The sequence below is a fragment of the Pecten maximus genome, chromosome 17 (assembly GCF_902652985.1).
Source record: "Pecten maximus chromosome 17, xPecMax1.1, whole genome shotgun sequence".
Lineage (NCBI taxonomy): Eukaryota > Metazoa > Mollusca > Bivalvia > Pectinida > Pectinidae > Pecten > Pecten maximus.
Genome location: NC_047031.1, coordinates 15,523,079 through 15,545,461, shown reverse-complemented (window position 1 = coordinate 15,545,461; position 22,383 = coordinate 15,523,079). Strand labels below are relative to the sequence as shown.

The 22,383-nt window shown below is 36.6% G+C and overlaps 1 protein-coding gene across 2 annotated transcripts; it reads left to right on the top strand.

Annotated features, from left to right (window-relative positions):
- The first annotated feature begins 349 nt into the window (after nt 1-349).
- On the top strand, nt 350-22,383 carry LOC117315413. 2 transcript variants are annotated; one of them, XM_033869596.1, is made up of 13 exons: nt 350-479; nt 1,144-1,290; nt 2,507-2,725; nt 3,112-3,174; nt 14,212-14,280; nt 15,051-15,188; nt 16,032-16,103; nt 16,620-16,739; nt 17,044-17,181; nt 17,994-18,137; nt 19,094-19,270; nt 19,842-20,211; nt 21,007-22,383. In XM_033869596.1, the coding sequence occupies exons 1-13, from the start codon at nt 419-421 to the stop codon at nt 21,209-21,211; spliced, it is 1,923 nt and encodes a 640-aa protein (XP_033725487.1). In that variant the 5' UTR covers nt 350-418; the 3' UTR covers nt 21,212-22,383. The 2 variants fall into 2 exon arrangements, with proteins under 2 accessions (XP_033725487.1, XP_033725486.1); XM_033869595.1 differs by having other exon boundaries at nt 2,504-2,725.

The following is a 22,383-nucleotide window of genomic DNA, read 5'->3' as shown; positions in this document are numbered from 1 at the left end:
CAGTCATACTTAAGATGATTCATCAGTTTACGTCGCACTTTCATGGCGCGCTTCAGTGTCGATGGCTGGTAACTGGCGGTCACTGACCAGTTTGATGAATTTGTGATAAAATCATTAGTATGGCTAGTTCAGATTAACTAAGCAAATTACAATTCAAGCACGTGAAAGGGCGACGTGACAGCCTGTTTTACTTTCCATTCGTCCTTGTAGACTATAAAACAAAAAACACATTCATCACGTGATTTGGTTTCGTCAATTCAAATATGTTTTAAAAACGTTTAATTTTAATGAGAAACGTATCAATAGAATAAGCTGATTTCAGATTAATTAGTTCAGTTTATTTAATCGTCCGCCAATTGACTTATAGGTTACACTATAGTTATGATAGCGTTATTATTTTGAAAAACCTACAGGAGCCATGATGAAGAGAAGAATACAAACACAATGGTCAGTGTTCTGCCTTATGTTGGGGATGTACGGTAGGTTATTTTTATTTTTTATTTCATTTAAACGTATTTTAAGGAAGGAGAGAGTGAGAGGAAGTGATTCATTGTGAAGACCTAGAAGAACAAAACAGCTGTATGGTGTAGGTTTGGATTCGCAATAAACTGTTACTGTTGCTAGATTATGCATAAAAAGGTGCTACATTTGTAGCAATGTGTGTGTATTTTGTGCCCTCCGTTGAGGAAGTGGATTGAATGTTTAATAATCCTATCTGATTTTATACCTGATGTGCTACTTTAAAAAACGTTTATTCATTGATAATATGTTAAAAATCGCTTATAGTCTATTTCTTGATGTACAGGTGACATTAGTTTTTTTATGGCGTGTCTTTCACGCACATTTTTTAAAAGTGACATCTTACCAGCCAAATCATACGATTTATAACCGTCTGTGCTACTTTAAAGCGTGTATTTACATTCATAATATGTAAAATTTCACTAATAGACAATTTCCTGGTGTAAGGATGAAACATTGTTCTTTCATTCAGATCCCAATGAAAATGTAATCAAATAATTTCTTGTGAATTTAAAATATTATTACAAACATATATTTATAGATTTTGAGATAGAATTACAGTGTTGTTACAATGTTGATATTTACTGTGTTGTTTTAATGTCGTTGTTTACTGTTGTTACACAGGTGTATTGTCACACGACCCTGAGTTTGTGGCCCCAGTCAATCCGTGTCGTGACCAGGACGTCATCTGTCCAATCACCTGTAGACTGATGAGGATGTCAGGTTCCACTAACTGCGAGTTCTGTTTCTGTACCAACCCTCTAGATTCAGGTGAAAGTAGTCGAGTGGAAATTTACCATCTTAATTTTATCGTGATTATTATTTGTAGTATTATTTTGAGTTATTTTGAATTCATAATAAAATTCTGAGCGCTATTTTAGTTTCAGATTCAATGTTGTGGGGTATAGAAATTAGAAATAAGATATTTCAAAAGCTTTTGTGATAACCTGAGATGCCTTTTATTTAGAAAAATGATATTATTTTATTTTAATGCTTTTACTTATACTTTATAAACTCTAAGTGTTTATTCTTAATCATGTAATTTATGAGGAACTTTATCATTCTGTTTATTGACCAGTGATATCTCTTAATGTAGCATTTGTTGTGTCTAATTTTGTTATCATACTTATGTTTGTCGTAATAATAGCTCGCACGAGCTTATGTTGTTTGTTTATATGTATGCCACTTTAAATAAAGTTTCTTGTATCTTGTATAGAATGACCTCGGTAATGGTATAAAACAGTCCCGCAGTGTAGATGGATTTAGAGGGAAAAATCTATAAAGTGTACTCATATCACTTATATCGGTGATATTTAATATTGTATGTTTTGAAATTTTTTAACACTACTTATGATCATACTCATGGCTATATTGTGCTATTATGTAAACAGCTGTATAATCGAAATCAGTAATATTGTAAATTAGACCAAGTTTGACCATATGCGAATAAAATAATACCACTGCCATTACATACAAATGTACGGTATTAGGTATTACGTAAAATCACTCGCTCTAGAGCATGGTTCGAAGATGGCTGTGTCCAAAGGTATTATTGCTATAGGACCGTCGTCTGGTATTCGTTTTAGTTTTTAGTAGTTATATATTTATATATTATATATTTTATTTGATATAACTGCTATGATATATTTATATGATATATTTTATATTATATATTTATTCTCTAATGTCAAGCTTTATCAATATAAATTATAACTATAGACTTTGTTGCACTTTCCCCGTATATCAATTTAAAACAACCTAAAAATTATCACTGATTTAAGGAAGATTTCTTCAGGTTGTTTAAAGAGCTTAAAGTTAATAATGAAATTAATGTTCACGTGATATGCAAGTTATAGGTAACGGAACTCTTCGGGGACTAAAGTCCGCCAGCAGCGTCTACCACCTGCAATCTCAAAGGATTGTACAAAAGACACCACAGATTATAAGTGTTTTGTTTTAATTAACATTCATATATTTTTTTCAGTAGCATGGCCAGACCCTACGACAACAGTAATCCCAACCACCTCCACGACCATCGCCCTTCCTCCCGGGCACTCTATCGTAAACAATGTTCATTACGTGGAGCTGAAGAACCCGTGCGTACTCTCAAACGCCATGTGCCCATTAAAGTGTATACGGAGCAATGTTACCATGGATACCGGGAGAACATGCGAGAGATGCGAATGTCCGGATATACATCATAGACGTAAGGTTTATGTAATATTGATTTTTAAAACAAATGATGTGAATTAATAAGAAAACAGTAAAACAATATCGCCCAAATAGGAGCGGAAATACATTAAGCGAAACTGCAGCTGAATGTTGTTTTGGTGCAGCCATCAATCACCGTTTAGAAGGTACGTGAAACCATCCGTAAATTGATCATGAGTGTGTGTTTTGTGACAAAATAATGTGACGTCATCGGTATTTGTGTAGAGGAAATTAGGAAGACATTATTGTGGACATACGATCTTGTTAAGCTGAATGCGACTCTCGCATTTTTATAATTCGTCATCAGTAAAATTAAAAGAAAAAGTCGAATATTTGAAATTTTAATTTGGCTCTCAATATCATTGCTGTCAAATATTTCAGTAGACAGTGAGCAGTCTATTGTGGTTGGGAAGCGAGAAGAGTCTAAAGGTTCTATGATACGAGGTAAGATGTATAGGAATTCAGCAGTGTCTACAGACACTTTATAGTCCAGTATTGTCTACAGACACTTTATAGTCCAGCAGTGTCTACATACACTTTATAGTCCAGCAGTGTCTACAAACACTTAATGTCCAGTAGTGTCTACATACACTTTATAGTCCAGCAGTGTCTACAAACACTTAATGTCCAGTAGTGTCTACAGACACTTTATAGTCCAGCAGTGTCTACATACACTTTATAGTCCAGCAGTGTCTACATACACTTTATAGTCCAGCAGTGTCTACAGACACTTTATAGTCCAGTAGTGTCTACAGACACTTTATAGTCCAGTAGTGTCTACATACACTTTATAGTCCAGCAGTATCTACAGACACTTTATAGTCCAGTAGTGTCTACATACACTTTATAGTCCAGCAGTGTCTACAGACACTTTATAGTCCAGTAGTGTCTACAGACACTTTATAGTCCAGCAGTGTCTACAGACACTTTATAGTCCAGTAGTGTCTACAGACACTTTATAGTCCAGCAGTGTCTACAGACACTTTATAGTCCAGTAGTGTCTACATACACTTAACAGTCCAGTAGTGTCTACAGACACGTTATAGTCCAGTAGTGTCTACAGACAGTTTATAGTCCAGTAGTGTCTACATACACTTTATAGTTCAGTAGTGGCTACAGACACTTTATAGTCCAGCAGTGTCTACAGACACTTTATAGTCCAGTAGTGTCTACATACACTTTATAGTCCAGTAGTGTCTACAGACACTTTATAGTCCAGTAGTGTCTACAGACACTTTATAGTCCAGTAGTGTCTACATACACTTTATAGTCGAGTAGTGTCTACATACACTTTATAGTCCAGTAGTGTCTACAGACACTTTATAGTCCAGCAGTGTCTACAGACACTTTATAGTCCAGTAGTGTCTACATACACTTTATAGTCCAGCAGTGTCTACAGACACTTTATAGTCCAGCAGTGTCTACAGACACTTTATAGTCCAGTAGTGTCTACAGACACTTTATAGTCCAGCAGTGTCTACAGACACTTAATAGTCCAGTAGTGTCTACATACACTTTATAGTCCAGTAGTGTCTACATACACTTTATAGTCCAGCAGTGTCTACAGACACTTTATAGTCCAGCAGTGTCTACAGACACTTTATAGTCCAGTAGTGTCTACAGACACTTTATAGTCCAGCAGTGTCTACAGACACTTTATAGTCCAGTAGTGTCTACATACACTTTATAGTCCAGTAGTGTCTACAGACACTTTATAGTCCAGTAGTGTCTACATACACTTTATAGTCCAGTAGTGTCTACAGACACTTTATAGTCCAGCAGTGTCTACAGACACTTTATAGTCCAGTAGTGTCTACAGACACTTTATAGTCCAGTAGTGTCTACAGACACTTTATAGTCCAGTAGTGTCTACAGACACTTTATAGTCCAGTAGTGTCTACATACACTTTATAGTCCAGTAGTGTCTACATGCACTTTATAGTCCAGTAGTGTATACAGACACTTTATAGTCGAGTAGTGTCTACAGACACTTTATAGTCCAGTAGTGTCTACATACACTTTATAGTCCAGTAGTGTCTACAGACACTTTATAGTCCAGTAGTTTCTACATACACTTTACAGTCCAGTAGTGTCTACAGACACTTTACAGTCCAGTAGTGTCTACAGACACTTTATAGTCCAGTAGTGTCTACAGACACTTTATAGTCCAGCAGTGTCTACAGACACTTTATAGTCCAGTAGTGTCTACAAACACTTTATAGTCCAGCAGTGTCTACAGACAATTTATAGTCCAGCAGTGTCTACAGACACTTTATAATCTATCAGTGTCTACTCCTATACATTATTATTTACCATCAAATGGAAATCTGGAATCAGTCGTTTTAGTATGTTAGTGTACTGTTTAATAGATGTATAACGTTTTCACCAACGATGATCAATGTTTAGTGAAGAGAATAAAAAAAGAGTTTGAATTTTAATACGTGATAATGGTGTTATCGTACATAATCTTAACGTCGATTGACTACAATTGTATATAGATTTGATAATAAGTTCGTCTGTAACAGACTGCAATAAGAAAATACCGCTTTGCAAACAAATGATAATATTTACACTTTCACTTCGCTCCGCCTCAATGAACATAGTAAACTCAGATCACTTCATTTCCCGTTGAAGATTATGGGTCGCGTGCTTCTGTTCTGAGAGACGAATCACTTTCTTGCCGGCGTGTGAATACATTCACTGAGTTTACAATGGCGATGGAGTTCTGTACCGCCTCAGACTTGAATGCACTTTCATTTTGTGAATTGTGTAACATTGTTATAAACGTATATGAACACAAGTGGAATAGCCGCTTTGTGTGCTAATAAAAATGCCAGTATAATGCAGACAGTTTAGAAAACAGGATCTGACAGAACACTGACACTCTCAATAGCACCGAGCTCATGACCTACGTAGCGCAGTAGGTCTAACGTTAGCTGTATCTCGAATGCCATGCTTGATACCATTTTAGTGGTCACAGAAAATAAACCTCAATTTTAACACTATTTAACAACACAAAACAGACTGTAGCAGCAGTATGCTATATCGAGCACAGGGACACATTATTGTTGTAATTTGACTTAATCTAAACCTATGGAGTGTGACGATAGTTATCGTATAAACTTTAACATAAATAATGGTCACCCCCATTCTGTATAATGAGTGCTCCCTTGTTGTGTACATGATAACTACGTCATCAGTTTGTGTGAAGACCATGCCTGTTTTACAATGTGAAGAATACACCGGCACCTGCCGACTGAAGTTATTAGCATCAAATCTGGTTGTCTATTCAAGCTTGAACGACGCTACATGGTGTCAAAAGTGTTTGGTAGGACTAGAACGTTCACACGAAGCGACATTATTAGAATTAATGTATAATAAGGACATATAGATCTCGTAAGAATAACGAACTGTAAACATGGCCAACACTGGCAATAGCGCGCCCATTGTAGTTCAAGTACCTTCAAACCTGCCTGTACCAGCGGCATTGGAGTTGCGAGGCAATCTTTGCTCGAACTGGAAGAAATTCCGCCTAATTTGGGACAATTACGAAATTGCAAGTAGTCTAATCAATAAAACCAAGGAGCTGAGAACAGCTACGTTACTAACGTACATAGGGCCCGACGCGTTACAAATATACGATGGTCTTACGTTCGACAACAGCAGTGATAAGACTGACATAACCAAAGTGCTAGAGAAATTTGAAAGATTTTGCATAGGGCAAACAAATGAAACATATGAGCGGTATCTGTTCAACAACAGAGCACAGGACCAAGGGGAGACAATCGACGCATACGTAGCGGCATTAAGGTCACTAGCAAAAACATGCAATTACGGTACATTAGAAGAGAGTTTTATTAGGGATAGAATAGTCATGGGTGTCCGAGAAAACGCGATAAGAAAGAAACTGCTGCAAGATCAGTCTCTGACATTAAAAAAATGCATAGACATCTGTCGGTCTTTTGAGAAATCATTTCAACATATGAAAGACATAACTAGTGAGGAAGTTAAGGCATGTGGAAAGAAAGAAAGCAACCACTCTCAGTCACAGGAAAAAACACGGAACAGTGCAGGAACACACAAGAGACAGTCCCAGAAATCCATGATAAGCTGTGATGCATGTGGTTTCCGTCATGATGAGGAGCGATGTCCAGCATGGGGAAAAGTATGTGCAGCTTGCGGGAAATTGAATCACTTCGCAAAAAAATGTAGGTCAAAACCTCGCCAAGGGTATGGGAATCAGAATAGGAGGAACAGACCAAAGGTATATCAGCTGGAGGAAGTGAATGAAAGCTCAGATGAAGAGTTTATATTTACGGTGCATAAGAAGGATGTAAACTCAATAAAACACGTTGGTCAGCCTAATAAGATTCACACTATCATTGACATAAATGGGGTGTTGGTAGAATGCCAGCTGGACAGTGGATCAACCGTCAATGTGTTGCCTAAATCAAAGTATTTACAAGTGTTTGATGACCCTCAATTGGAAAAGTTGTCAGAGACGGACATGACCCTAGTGATGTTCAATCAATCAGAGATGACACCAGTTGGAGTCAGACGAGTGCAGGTCCGTAACCCGAAAAACCGGAAAAAATATTCAGTGGAATTTGTAGTTGTCGACCAAACAGTAAAGCCTATCCTAGGAGCACGTGTGATACAGGCCATGAATCTGATTACTGTGAATAAACATAACTTATATCCGAAAACTGAGGCTCCGAAGGAGGAAGTCCTACAGGCATCAACGACCGACAACACCATGTTTGAAGGACTTGGGAAGTTAGCAGGCAAACTCCACCTCGAGGTAGACCCCACTGTGCCACCTACCAAAATACCAGTGAGACGAATACCAGTGTCATTGAAAGATAGGGTCCAGGACGAACTGATGCGACTAACAAACCTTGGTGTGATAACACCAGTTACCACCCCAGCAGACTGGATTTCATCGATTGTGGTGGTTAAGAAGCACAATGGGAACTTGAGACTCTGTATTGATCCCAGACCGCTAAACAAAGCACTCAAGAGGAATAATTATGCGATGCCGACAATTGAGGACATTCTTCCAGAGCTAAACAAAGCACGACTGTTCTCAGTAGTAGATGCCAAGGATGGGTTCTGGCATATTGAGTTGGATGAGGAAAGCAGTTATTTGACGACATTTGGCACGCCATGGGGCCATTATCGGTGGATAAGAATGCCTTTTGGTATCTCCCCAGCGCCAGAAGAGTTTCAACGTAGGCTGGATGAAGCACTGGAGGGTCTAGAGGGAACCAAGGCAATACATGATGACATCGTTGTGTTTGGATGCGGTGACACTGACGCAGAGGCAAGGCAAGATCATGACCGGAAACTCCATGCTTTGTTCGACAGATGCCGCGAGAAGAATATCAAACTGAACAAGGAAAAATTAAAGCTTTGTCTAAGTTCTGTCACATACTTGGGCCACGTAATCTCAGAAAGAGGTTTAGAAATGGATCCGGCGAAGGTCAATGCCATCACTGAGATGCCCACTCCCAAGGACAAGGCAGGCATACAACGTCTACTGGGAATGATCAATTTTGTGCAAAAATCCGCACCACGGCTGTCTGAGCTGACTTCTCCTTTACGCGACCTTTTGAAAAAGGACTCTGAGTTTGTTTGGGATGAGGCTGTACATGGCCAAGCATTTAGTGAGATAAAGGCAACACTATCCGACACTCCGGTGTTGAGGTATTTTGACCCAAAGAAACAGACAATATTACAGTGTGATGCATCGGAGTACGGGCTAGGAGCCTGCCTCCTCCAAGAAGGACACCCAGTGGGGTATGCGTCAAGAGCGCTTACGTCTACCGAGTGCAACTACGCCCAGATCGAGAAGGAGCTGCTAGCTGTGGTTTTTGGAATGACAAAGTTTGAGCAGTACACATATGGAAACAAAGTGATTGTCGAGTCTGATCACAAACCTTTGGAGATTATCCACAAGAAGAACTTGTTCAGCACTCCAAAGCCATTACAACGGATGCTACTCAATCTACAGCGGTTTGACTATACAATTATCTACAAAAAAGGCACACACATGTACATGGCTGATACATTGAGCAGGGCATTTTTGCCGTCAACTGATGAAGAAAGGCGAAATATTAGTCACAACATAGAAGTGGAACAGGTAAATGGTGTAAAGCATCTGGCAGTATCGACCGAGACTTTGTGTAGGTTACAACGAGCCACCAAAACTGATACCAATCTTGCAGAGCTAATGTGTGTCATTCGCAGGGGCTGGCCGGACAGCATGGAACAACTTTCTCTAGCAGTAAAAAAATACTTCCCATTTCGAGAGGAGCTAACGATCCAGAACGGGTTGGTCTTCAAGAACGACCGTGTCATAGTTCCATTCTCGGAGCGCCAAAACATGATAGAAAGGGCGCATTCCAGTCATATCGGCCTTCAGGGATGCTTGCGAAGAGCGAAGGAGTCGTTATATTGGCCAAACCTGTATTCAGATTTTGAAAAACATATTCAGGCATGCAAGACTTGCAATACTTACTCAGCTGAAAATAGCCGAGAGCCCATGATACCACACGAAACCCCGAATCGGCCATGGGAGAAAGTAGGTGTGGATTTGTTCCATACAGCTGGAAAAGATTACCTTCTCACTGTGGACTACTATTCTGATTTTGTTGAGATTGACCGCCTCCATGACAAGAAGGGCAACGAGGTCATCAGAAAGTTAAAGTCTCATTTCTCGCGGTATGGGTTACCATGCATAGTAATGTCTGACAATGGTCCACCATTCAACGGAAAACAATTCTCAGATTTTTCGAAAGAATATGAATTCCAACACATCACTAGTTCACCAAGATATCCACAGTCCAATGGTAAGGTGGAAAATGCGGTGAGAACTGTCAAGCGAATTCTGGAAAAATCAAGGAAGGATCGACGGGACCCTTATCTTGCTATTTTGGATTGGCGGAACACGCCAGGAGAGATAGTGAAGTCATCCCCAGTGCAAAGACTGTACGGTAGAAGGACTAGGACTTTGCTTCCATTAACAACGCCATTATTGGAGCCAAGCACAATTCCTACGTCGGAGACAAGGAAAGACATAAACCAAAGAAAAGGAAAAGAACAACATTACTACAATCGCGGCACTAAGGCGTTAGCTGAACTGATGCCTGGAGAAACGGTCAGAATGAAACCGACAGAACCAGGGAAGGAATGGACTAAAGCCCGTGTAAAGGGAAAAGTCAACATTCGATCATACAAGGTTCAAACTGAAGAGGGTTCGACTTATCGGAGAAACCGGCGTCATCTCCATAAGACTCCTGAAGTTTTCACAGAGGATGATGGTCAGTTAAATGCGACACCAGAAGGAGATGTTCCAGACACACCGAATGTCAACGAGGACCAGGCACCTCCCACTACTGACCATGAGGAGCCACATGCAGAGGTCACGCTCAGGAGGTCCAATCGTGAAGTGAACAGACCGAATTACCTGAATGACTACGTGTGCATCTTGAATCGCGACCGAAAACAACAGTGAAGTGCCAAAATACACGTGTTTATCTAGATGTCTAGTCAGTAGTGTGTTTGTTAATTTAAAGATACTCTACGTAATCTTTATGTGAATCTCTGAATCATACAGAACACTTATCTAGTCATATTGTAGGTTGTTTAGACATTGTTCCAAGGACTTTCCAGATCACCTAGTAGTTAGTTTGTTAAACGTTTATAGTTAGTTGTTGTGTTAATAAGTCTGTTAGGACAGTGTAGGTCAAATGGCACAACCGCGTTTGTAGTGACTGTAAGTAAGGGAAACTCTGAACTAAATTAAAGTGCTAAACGAGGGGGATGTGACGATAGTTATCGTATAAACTTTAACATAAATAATGGTCACCCCCATTCTGTATAATGAGTGCTCCCTTGTTGTGTACATGATAACTACGTCATCAGTTTGTGTGAAGACCATGCCTGTTTTACAATGTGAAGAATACACCGGCACCTGCCGACTGAAGTTATTAGCATCAAATCTGGTTGTCTATTCAAGCTTGAACGACGCTACATGGAGGACACAAGTTTCCAGCTGTCGAATACCGCGATTTTCCTCAATACGCCAAATACTCTGGGTTAAAACCCAACATCGAAAAAACAAAGTGTATATGGTTTGGAACTAAAAAATTAAGTACAGATAGGATATGTGCTAATAATAACCTTTCTTGGTCAAATGAACCATTCACTTTCCCAGGAGTGAAATTTAGTCCGAATCTGTCAGAGCTTGCTGACTTGAATTACTGTGACAAACTTAAAGAAATTAAAACTCTCATTCACATATGGTCAAAGAGGTGTCTTAGTCCAATAGGTAGAATTACAGTTGTTAAAAGCATCATTCTTTCTAAATTAACACATTTATTTATAAGTATTCCAAGACCTGATAAGGACTTTGTAAAAATCCTAGAAAGACTTTTATACAATTTTATATGGGGCAGGAAAAACGACAGAATCTCGAGAAACCTGATAGTTCAAAATTACAAAGATGGCGGTCTTAAAATGGTTCAAATTGATGCTTTCATTAAATCCATGAAACTATCCTGGATAAAACGCCTGTTAACAAATGAGAATTCATGGACCTACCTTTTTGAAGAAGTGATTGGCGAATCAAAATTTACTATTATTTCATATGGGGCGGACTATTGGAGAAAAAAGTCGAAATCTATTAAAAATCTGTTCTGGAAAGAAGTCCTTGAAAATATACATTGTTTTTTGTACCTTCCATGCAACGAAGAAAGTGTTTTGTATCGTCCCTTGTGGCACAATCCAGAAATAAAGATTGATAACAAGACCTTACATTTTAAACAATGGTCACGAAAAGGGATATGTTATGTGTATGACTTATGTAATGACCAAGGTAAATTAATTGAAAACTATGAAGAATTTTGCGAAAAAGTTTCTTTTTCACCAATACTAACTCAGTTTTATGGCATCAGGAATACCATTCTGTCTAAATGGCCTTTTCTGAGAAATTATAATTCCACTATTATACTTCCACATTGTCAAAAGTACATTTATCACATCTTAACAAATAAACAACGAGGACTCTCGATATATAATCTTTTTATTAAAGATTTATCTACAAATGATAAATACAAAGTCAAATGGTCACTTGAACTTGATATACATCAAAATCAATATTGGTGGGAAAAGAATAACTTTATAATATTTAAGTTAACCTCGGACTCAACACTTCAATGGTTCCAATACCGAATTACTCACAGAATCATTAGCACAAACAAATACCTGCGTATGATAGGTGTAATTAACTCGCCTGTATGCTCATTTTGTAAAGCAAATATAGAATCAATAATCCACTTGTTTTGGGAATGTACTCTTGTTACAAAATTTTGGCAAGAATTCACCACATGGGTAGAAAACAAAACCGGGAAAACTCTGAGTTTGATTAATTCAGATGTTATCCTTGGGAAAACGGACAACGAAATAAACAACATAAACTTAATTATTGTTTTAGCAAAATTGCACATATACAAGCAAAAGTATAAAAATCATCTGCCTGCTCTATTTATATTCAAAATGGAACTGGAAAAACATTACAAAATTGAACAGTACATTCATAGGAAAAATATGACTGTCCAAAAATTTGAAAAACGATGGGTTGATTTGAAAGCACTTGTAACGTAACAAATCAAAAAAAAGAAAAACTTGTTATTGTTACTTTTAGAACTCTATTACTGTTAAAGTATGAGTCTGTGCATGTAAGAAGTCTTTATGTATGTTTTTTTTTTTTTATATCTACATGTATAAAAAGTTTTCTTCTGAACTAATATGGCAATATCCTTACCTGAGGTATACCACAAATAGCTATAGCAACACAATAAATATATATATATATATATATATATATATATATATAAAAGAGCATGTTCTATCAGCCACATTACACAATGAGATAATATGATATCGTGATGAACACTTTCATTTTATACGATTGCACGATTTAATGTATTGGGACGAAACTGCATCTGAGGTATACTTCATGTATTGATGAGCGAATTTTTTATTAAGCGTATGAAAAAGTGTCATTGTTGCAATTAAATATACACCAATATTATGTATTGCTACGTGTATGCATATGTATGGAAGAAAATAAAAAATTTTGAAAGCTAAAAAAAAAAAAAAAAAAAAAAAGAAAAATACCGCGATTTTCAAATCAATGTTTCTTTACTTACTGTTATCAGAATTTACATCCCAAAACGCCAGTACGACAATGAAATACAATATTTCAAGAGTACAATGTACATCATCAGCTAATTTGCGACTAAAATCCACATTGTTACACTTTTTCTGGAGCTCTGAATATCCCGGCTATTCGACTGCATCACATACGGTCACAGGGGTTCGGCGTTAAATGTTGAGTAACATATGACATCTATAAATAATCGAAAGACTAAAAATCCAACATTCACTCAAATTATAAAACCTTACAAAATAAAAAAAAATGTCAAGGCTTTAGAGAGTATATAAACTCTGTTTTTTAATGTTGTGATATTTCACTGAACAGCCTGTCGTCACGTTAATCTTGTGCTCATTGTTTTAACCTGTGTCTCGAGTGACCAAATCACACACATACTATACTGTCAACACTGTACTTTAAATTCGTATTTATATGGGTATTGCTAAGTCTTTATTATATAATATCATAAATATTTGTATAAATGAATATTTTACCTTGAAAATATCGTATTTATGTGTATCAACATCGTCATAATGAAAACGTGTATGGGACTATATTTTGTGTTGCCTTGGCGACGAGAATAGCTGACTGTCTGCTGTTCTACTACTGTGCACACATGTACGATAAGTATAACAATGTTACAGAATGACATACTTACGTCACACCGTTGTGACCGAATTTTGCAATCTGGTGGCGAAGTTTTTAAGTTTGGTTAACGTAAATATAAGGATTGATTGTCAATTTTGTTGCTTGCATGGACTGATGAAGGGAAGTGAACCTCGTGCAAATGAAGCAGTTCACTTCATTTGCACGAGGTTCACTACTGCTTCATTTGCACGAGGTTCACTTCCCTACATCAGTCCATGCAAGCAACAAAATTGACAATCAATCCTTAAATAAAAGTTGTATAGCTTAAAAATGGACGTGAAGGCAAAAAATAATATGAAATACATGCAATATATTAGTACCTTAAAACACAAATATAGGGTAAAATAGAGTAAAAATGAATAAAACCATATCATGCATTCTAGGATGACGAGGACCTAAACATGTTGATGATATGGAGGCGATTTAAGTAGGAAACATAAATGTCAGAATCTGGATGGAGAAATCTAATAGCCCCATGAATCGATACATTTCATAATTTTTAGAAGATGTTGTTTTGTTTTAAAATATAATGTGGACAATTGATGCACTGTGCCATACCATTATGTTATATTGGTCCTACTGTAGTATACAACGTGTTCAATTTATTATTTCAGGCGGAATTTCGAAGGTGGAGCGCAACTTTCTGAATAGACAGCAGGTTCCTGGACACCAAGGTCAAGAAAGTACGTATGGTACTGTCTGGACCTGATAGTGATTATATAGTAGTACTTTTGGGGAGGGCGAATCTATGTACATTTGAGACATGGAGACAATGGCAAAGGGGTCGTTTTTTCAGTCGACTCTGACATCGGTTTAACAGGTATATGTACATTGGAACTCAACCTATATTCTTTTTAGACGACTTTAAGCTGCGCGTTGGAATGATTTTCAGATTGAAAAAAGTAGAGAAAAATCGCTCTCTGCACAATAGTAATATGTCGTACCGATCAAACTCAATAGTGTACAAAAAGATATATCTTTAAGGATTGTATTTTCCGGACTAGTTTTCATATCTGAAGGTCAAATGTCATGATTACTGTACATTAGAACAGAATCGTCATCACAAAAGGTAAAACATAGAATATTAACTGTAATGATAACAGGTATGGTGTGGTTGGCACATTTAACAAGGTTCTGCAAGTAATATGCCCAGTTCTGAAACAAACAAATGATTTTATAACATGTCTTGCAGTGATGCACTCTGAATTTTGAAAAAAAAGACTATTCTATACATTAATTACAGTGATGGACCATGGATTCTGGAACAGACTTTGAATTTTGATAAATTTATCATAGTGATTTACCCTGGATTTTGAAACAGACTACCTATTATATCTATTTATTATAGTGATGCACCATGAATTCTGGAACAGACTTTGAATTTTGATAGATTGATCATAGTCATTTACCCTGAATTTTGAAACAGACTACCTATTATATATATTTATTATAGTGATGCACCATGAATTCTGGAACAGACCATGCATGCCGTTCTTCACTTGCCCTATATTCTCCTGTCCACCTGGTCAGCACATGCCCGTTAAACCAAATGGATGCCGTATCTGTCAATGTGTGGATAGGCAGGGTCCAAGTAAGATAGATAAATATCGATAATCTATAGATTAATTAATCAATGAAATAGAGGTTTCGTAACAGAAAGATTATCGATCCTTCGACGAGGGGTTGGCGCCATTAATACAATGTAGCAGTATTAGACGAAAACATTAAAGCTTAACCTTACTGATGATGAAAGGACAATTTCTCGATTCAGCAGAATTTTTTCTAATATGTTGATAAAAAGCTATTGTTGGGACACAGATATTGTATTGCCAAATGATTGATCTAGAATTGCTTGGGATGTCTGCACTGTTGACATAGAACACATCATTAAAGAAGTAAGAACCAAAGCGGCTTCATGTCCCGTTTTTTTTCTGTTTAAATATGTTTTATAATATATATATAGATCTGTCGAACGCATTATTTGATTAATAGTAAAATCTTATAAATACAATTTTATTACGGTTGTCAACCGTGAGTGTATTCTTACATATTAATAGCAAGAGGCGTCTAAAAGATCAGCCTCTTTGATCAAATTAGATATTCGCCCTCATTTTAACACCTATCTTACCATTCTTTCTTGTTTTTCTCTCTTCTACTCCTGCCTGCTCTTTCTTTCTGTGTTTTGTGCTTTGTTTTCTTCTTTTTTTTTTCTGGGCTCTCGCAATTTTGTTCTTAGATAAGAACATTTTTCCAGGTGTTGATCCGAATTTCTTGCAACGGACCTTCCTAGATTATCCAATAAGGTAGCAAAAAGCTACTTCACGGAGTCCTTATTTCAAAATTACCAACAAAAATCAAACAAACAGAACTATATTGAAAGAATTAGTTCCATAAGTTGTCATAAGCATGTCATGTTTTCTGGGGTGTTTTTCAGACCCTTCTGTCGCACATGTTACCAAACGTCCTACCACTACAATGGAACCCACAGCGCCACCTACAACTATAGGTAACTAAATCATTAGTCATGACATATATCATTATTATTGTCCACAAACAAACTTTTCACATTAACTTTTTTCACTAACATATATGACTAGAGTTAATATGCTCCACCAATGGCACGGAGTTTACATGCATTCAAATGAATGATCAAATGGAACAGAAGGATTTGAGTTCGGAACATTAGTTTTATCCAAACATAACTACGGTATTACTTATCACCTTGACATAGAATCTATAAAAAATGTAGTTTTTACTACTCCCGCTTAACGCTCAGCATTTTTGAGTGGGATGACTGGTTCGCCGTTGACAATATGATGTAATCGGTTATGGTGCCCTACTGGGTGTCTTCGACAATATGCTTCAGTGAGTTAGTAATATAAAACATTCTCACGTGAGGCAGTCCTTAAATGACCATAGCCGTTTCATTCTACAGGTTATTACAAATTTCAGATTTGCTTGTTTATGGTTGATTAAACAAAACAGGATGCTTTTTTGTGCTTATTAAGTATTTTTATTGAAGATCCCGCAAAATTGTTGGAAATGTTTTGCCTACCTAAAGAGGAAGACTGTCCATCATCGTGTCACGTGACTGACTACAGAGTGGGGTCGTGGAATTGCTATCATTGTTCTTGTCCAGATGGTAAGTTACATTGACATGCATGGCGTATTATACCTGATCAGTCTGCTGGGGATTTTAATGTCAATGTTGATGAATTCATCCTTTCATAGATTAGTCAGTTATGCTTTTAACCAGCCATTTTGAAGTTAAGAAGGGAATAAGGACAGATCAATTTACGTCTGATTAAATGTAGCAGAGGAACATCAATTCCATAGCATTGTCTTATATTGGATATTGGATGATAATTTTTTTTAAAGTGTTATGTACATTTGTACCGTGAATTATCTATTAACCTGTTGACCCAACTCTATTCATTTTTCAATAGGTCAGACTTTCGTCGCACTACAAAATCCATGTGACGTCACTTCCAGTTTATGTCCCTCAAACTGCTCTATCACCGATGTGGAAGAGTTTTCCAAGCCTACTTCCTGTCAGGTCTGCGACTGCGTGAAAGCCTCACCAGGTAACATTTAAAAATAACGTTTAAAATACGCATTACTTACAAGACGTTATTAGAATGAGTAACATATTCTGATTTTAAATTGTTACCACAAACATTGTATACAATATAGTAATAATACATTGCAACAATGAAACAAAAAACACCCCTGCATGATGTTGTTCGACCAATCCCAGCATTTAAATCGTGCTTATACTTTGCATAATTATTGCACACAACCAAATAAGTAGAAAGCAGATTTTTTCCTCTAGATGTCAACATGACACCCATCCTCGTATGTTTGGTTTGGTTTGGTTTATTTTGTTTAACGTCCTATTAACAGCTAAGGTCATTTAAGGACGGCCTCTTATGCGTGCGACATGCATGCGTGTGGTGAGTGCGTATGTGTTTTTTGGGAGGCTGCGGCATGTTCGTGTTAAGTCTCCTTGTGATAGGCCGGAACTTTTGCCGATTTATAGTGCTACCTCACTGAAGCATACTGCCGAAGACACCCAGCAGCACACCCCACCCGGTCACATTATACTGACAACGGGCGAACCAGTATTACCCTGGTTGTTCATGGGCCGTTAAATCAATAAAACTATCATTTAAGATAATTTAGACTATTATTAGACATGAAACGGAGTGAAAACATATCTTTGATGAGCAAAACTTTACTGGTGAAATACTTTACCTTTCTACTTCTACTCATTATTGCCACGAATGGTGAAACATCACGTTCTTTGCGTTGACAGCTTAATACCCATGTATAAATACAGGAAATGTAAGTTTGTTATTGTGTACAAATTCCCGAGAAAAGTTTTGTTCCATGACAGCTAATCAGAGGATTCGAAATCTCCATTTCGCTCCTGGTCACAACACACATGTAGCTTTTTCTGGGCCTGTTCAGGGAGGAAATGGATTTGACAACAGCCAACAGATTCCTAATGGCATAGGATTTTTCTACTCCCATACACATGGTAAGTGTACTTCTATTTGAATACTTTCGACAAGGAATGGCTATATGGAAATCATACATCCGTCGTAGAATTTCCTTTCCACACCTACCATTTTACCACATCGGCGTTGTTGTTGTTGTTGTTGTTGTTGTTTTCTTTTTTTTACTTGTTTCTAGGTAGATGTCAACGCGGGGATACGTTTTCAAGTTGACATCAGACAATATGTACAACAAATATTTTCTACTTATTTTGTCAATTGTTTGAAATATTACGTTTAAAAAGGTATATTTGAAAAATGCAGAATTAAAAAAATATTCAGGAACTTTAAACCCGAATTTCTAGTTAAGTTGGGTGTTATTTCAACGGAATACTGTCATTTTGCCGGAATCTTATTTCCTGATGTAACATAGTAAGAATTTAAAATAACTATTGACTGGGAGAGATGTCATGTCAGTGTAACTGCGATATGACATTTCAGTGAGATGACACTATAAAAGATACAACGTATACATTCCGTTGTGTGCTGATGATATGCATTGTATATTCTTTTTATTTCGCGGGTCTAATATTTCGCGGCTGTCCCAGTGGAACTTGATTGCAGGATTCAAATTCGTTTGAAACCGCTTTGTAAGCATTTTACAGTAAATAGGCGAACTCTTCTGAACATTGTGTGTGCATTTATATAATAACATATATTAATGATTTACAGCAGCAATGATTTTAATGACCCCAATTTATCGACATTTAATTCCCCGCGAATATTAATAAGTACACAGTATTGAATATACATGTATATATGTGAGCCTCTGCTTACTTTGCTTCTGTTTTATTTTGAAATATTTCAAGTATTCTAGCAACTTTACGAATTATCTGGATATCTTGAACACATGACTAGTATAGCATTACTGTTCTTACAATCTATTTAACGTTTGCAATTGCAACAATATTGTAAATATTCTCAATCAATTTTCCATTAGAATCGTCAAGTCAGCTACCATCACAGGACCATGTTACATTAGCAAAGACCACGACTGAGCCTGGACCTACAGAAGACCCCGAACATTTATGTCTAACAAATGAAAACGATTGCCCGACACAAATATGCATCCTACGAACAATCGGCCAAAATTGTCACCTGTGTCAGTGTGGAGACAGTAAGGTTTTAAATTCTGATCATGATGGAAGTGTACTGAATCATACAAATTATTTTGTAAGGAATTTAAACTTATGCTCGCGTTGATTAAACAATTCAAGCTTGCCGCATTCCAGCGATTGTTTATGGGATTTTAACTTCATCTGACTTTGATAAAACAACACAAGCCTACCGTTTCAGCAATTTTTTTATTGCATTTTGACTTCAGCTGACTTTGAGAAAAAACAATTCAAGCCTAACATTCCAGGGATTGTTTATGGACTCTCAACTTTAGATTTACCTTGTCTCATTGTTTTTTAAAAGTAAATTGTAATTAAATTTTGAATCACAGTTTGTTGACACGCGATATTGTTGCTTTAACTTCATACAAAAGTAAACCTGACTTCAATAGAAAAAATCCATGAGCAAGACAGATACTTTCACTTAAAGATACATTAAAAAATCTTAGCTATAGTAATATTAATGTTAATTATGTAATGTATATTATTCAAATCTGTCATCTGGCCTCATCACTGTAAAAGAACATGAAAGCATATTAAACGTTACACTTTATTTTTTCGTTTATTTTGTAGTATATTTCCGCGATGCTGATGTCGGGAAATTCAAAGTCCTGGTTACAAAACCTACCACTCTAAGTCAAACAACAACTGCTATGTCGACGTCCACATCGACAACATCGCCGATTAATGTGACACCCTTAACGCATGCGCCTTCTACTGCAAGAACAATGACGCATGCGCCTTCGGTCATCATTCCGGTGACACAGACAAGCACAAAAGGGCAACACATCTCTGTGACCCACACTGTCGCATCCACTTCCTGTTACAAATGCAACGAGACTGATTGTAAATCAGACGACTTGGACGCATGCGCACCAGGAAAAGACTTCTGTATGAATACCATCACTCAGGACCGGAATGGTCTGCGAAAGTTCAAACGGGAGTAAGTAATGCCAGGACTAGACACGGTGTTTTGGTGTTGTCATTATAGGATCATAATTATCAGTTAATTATGTACCATGAATGTTTAAGACAAATCTAGATATGAGAAGGATGTATGTTGGATATCACAGTCTAATTTACAAAATAGTGTTTCCCAGGAAGTTTTGAATCTCGCCTCAGAATATCCATTGTGTTTGAAACGAGGTAGGAATCATATATATGAATTACTCCAATGCCGATGGAATATCCTGTATGTCCTTTCCGTGTTGTAGACTGATCTCCGACATAATGTCAAAGGTCAACCCATTGTCATTATCATCTTGTAAGTTGAAGTTGACATGTTGTATGTTTAGGTTGATATCATGTATTTTTAGGTTGACCTATTGTATCTTTAGGTTGACATGTTGTATCTTAAAGTTGACATCTTGTATCTTTAGGTTGACATTTTGTATATTTAGGTTGACACATTATATGTTTAGGTTGACATCTTAAATCTTTCGATTGACATTCAACATATGTATATACATGTATATATAAATGCACACTGTTAGAATTACTTCTTTGCCCTATATAAATACACATGTATACAATGTATAACAAAATCAACCGAAGATTAAAGGATGAAAAATGACATCATTTTTTTGTAGCTGACAATATATTACCAACGAAGGCTTTTCCTTTATGACTTTCTACCATCATAAGCTTCTTTGGGCAGAAAAATGTTTATAAATGTTATTGTTTTAGATATCTTAAAATAATGATAATAAACAAAAGACATTTTTATTTTATTCTGTAGGTGTGTTGGAGAAGAGGACTGCTATGATAAATGGTGGATTCAGTCTATGAATAACCCAGTTTGTCTAGGCATGTATAATACAGAAAAGGGCCCCTTAGATCAACCGGAAGTGTGTTACTTTTGTTGTAAGGGGCCATCGTGTAATAGTGCAGCCAGGATAGAGGATTACAATCTGTATACCGGAGGAGAGCACGTGATTGGATAATCTTGTGATGGCCGTGTATTGATATCGTACGTGTCTGAAGATGTGATACCGGCAAATACAACACAGCAAATTAGTATCCAACTACATTACTGTACGTTATCATTTAAGTGATCATAATAAACTGATAAAAAGGAGAGAAATATCATTAGTATCTTTATCACATTAGCTTGTTTACGTAAATGTGTTGATATATAGTGAACATCATATACAATACGACTTTCGCACATCATTTCCATTCCCATGGTAACACAACAGTTAACATAAAACTGTACCAGCATTCCAGAATATAGAGTATACCAAAGTATCAACGAGTAGTAACAAAACAGAACACAATATAACCCATCAGGACAAAAATAAAATATCAACCAATCAGGACGAAATTTTATTTCAAAATCGACATTCAAAGTATTCCACAATATCTATACACATTTACAAAATATACTTCAGCGTTTTTACAAGATAAACAAGTTACAAACAGATTATCACAGCGTTATCATGGACACATTGGCCACCATCGACCATCAAATCTACCAGACGAAATCGAATACATTGGCCACCATTGACCATCAAATCTACCAGAATTGCATACATTCAATACCAGAGGAATGGGTGTTAGTTTGTTATTTTCGTCAGAACATACTTCCAGTCATATTGTTTTTACAAATAATTACCATGATTCTTATATACATGTTTTTTTTTTATTTTATCAATCTGATAAACAATATGTGTTAATGAATCTAAAGATGATGTATCGTTGACAGCATATACAATGCTTCTTAAAACAATGCATAAAATTATATGGGATATATGTAATTAACAACAATTAAGAAGACCTGATAATGATCGTTTATAAGACCGAAAGTTATAACAAAATATTGAGACTGGATACAATTTATTCTGGGTGTAATGAATTATTTATCTACAGATAATTAGGTAATAGCGTAAAGTATGCATCGAATACGTAGCATATGTAAATATAACAATATGAAAAAAATCACGTTGTTTTCTTAACGCAAATTAACATGCATTCGTCCACTGCGAAATGTCTACGTTAGAAATTAGCACTTTCATGGATAAAGTTTGGCAGACCTGCAATTTGGATACAGAGCCTGGAAATGTTTTACGCGCCACGAAGCATCATCACATCTCTAGTTCGAACTTTATTTAAAAAA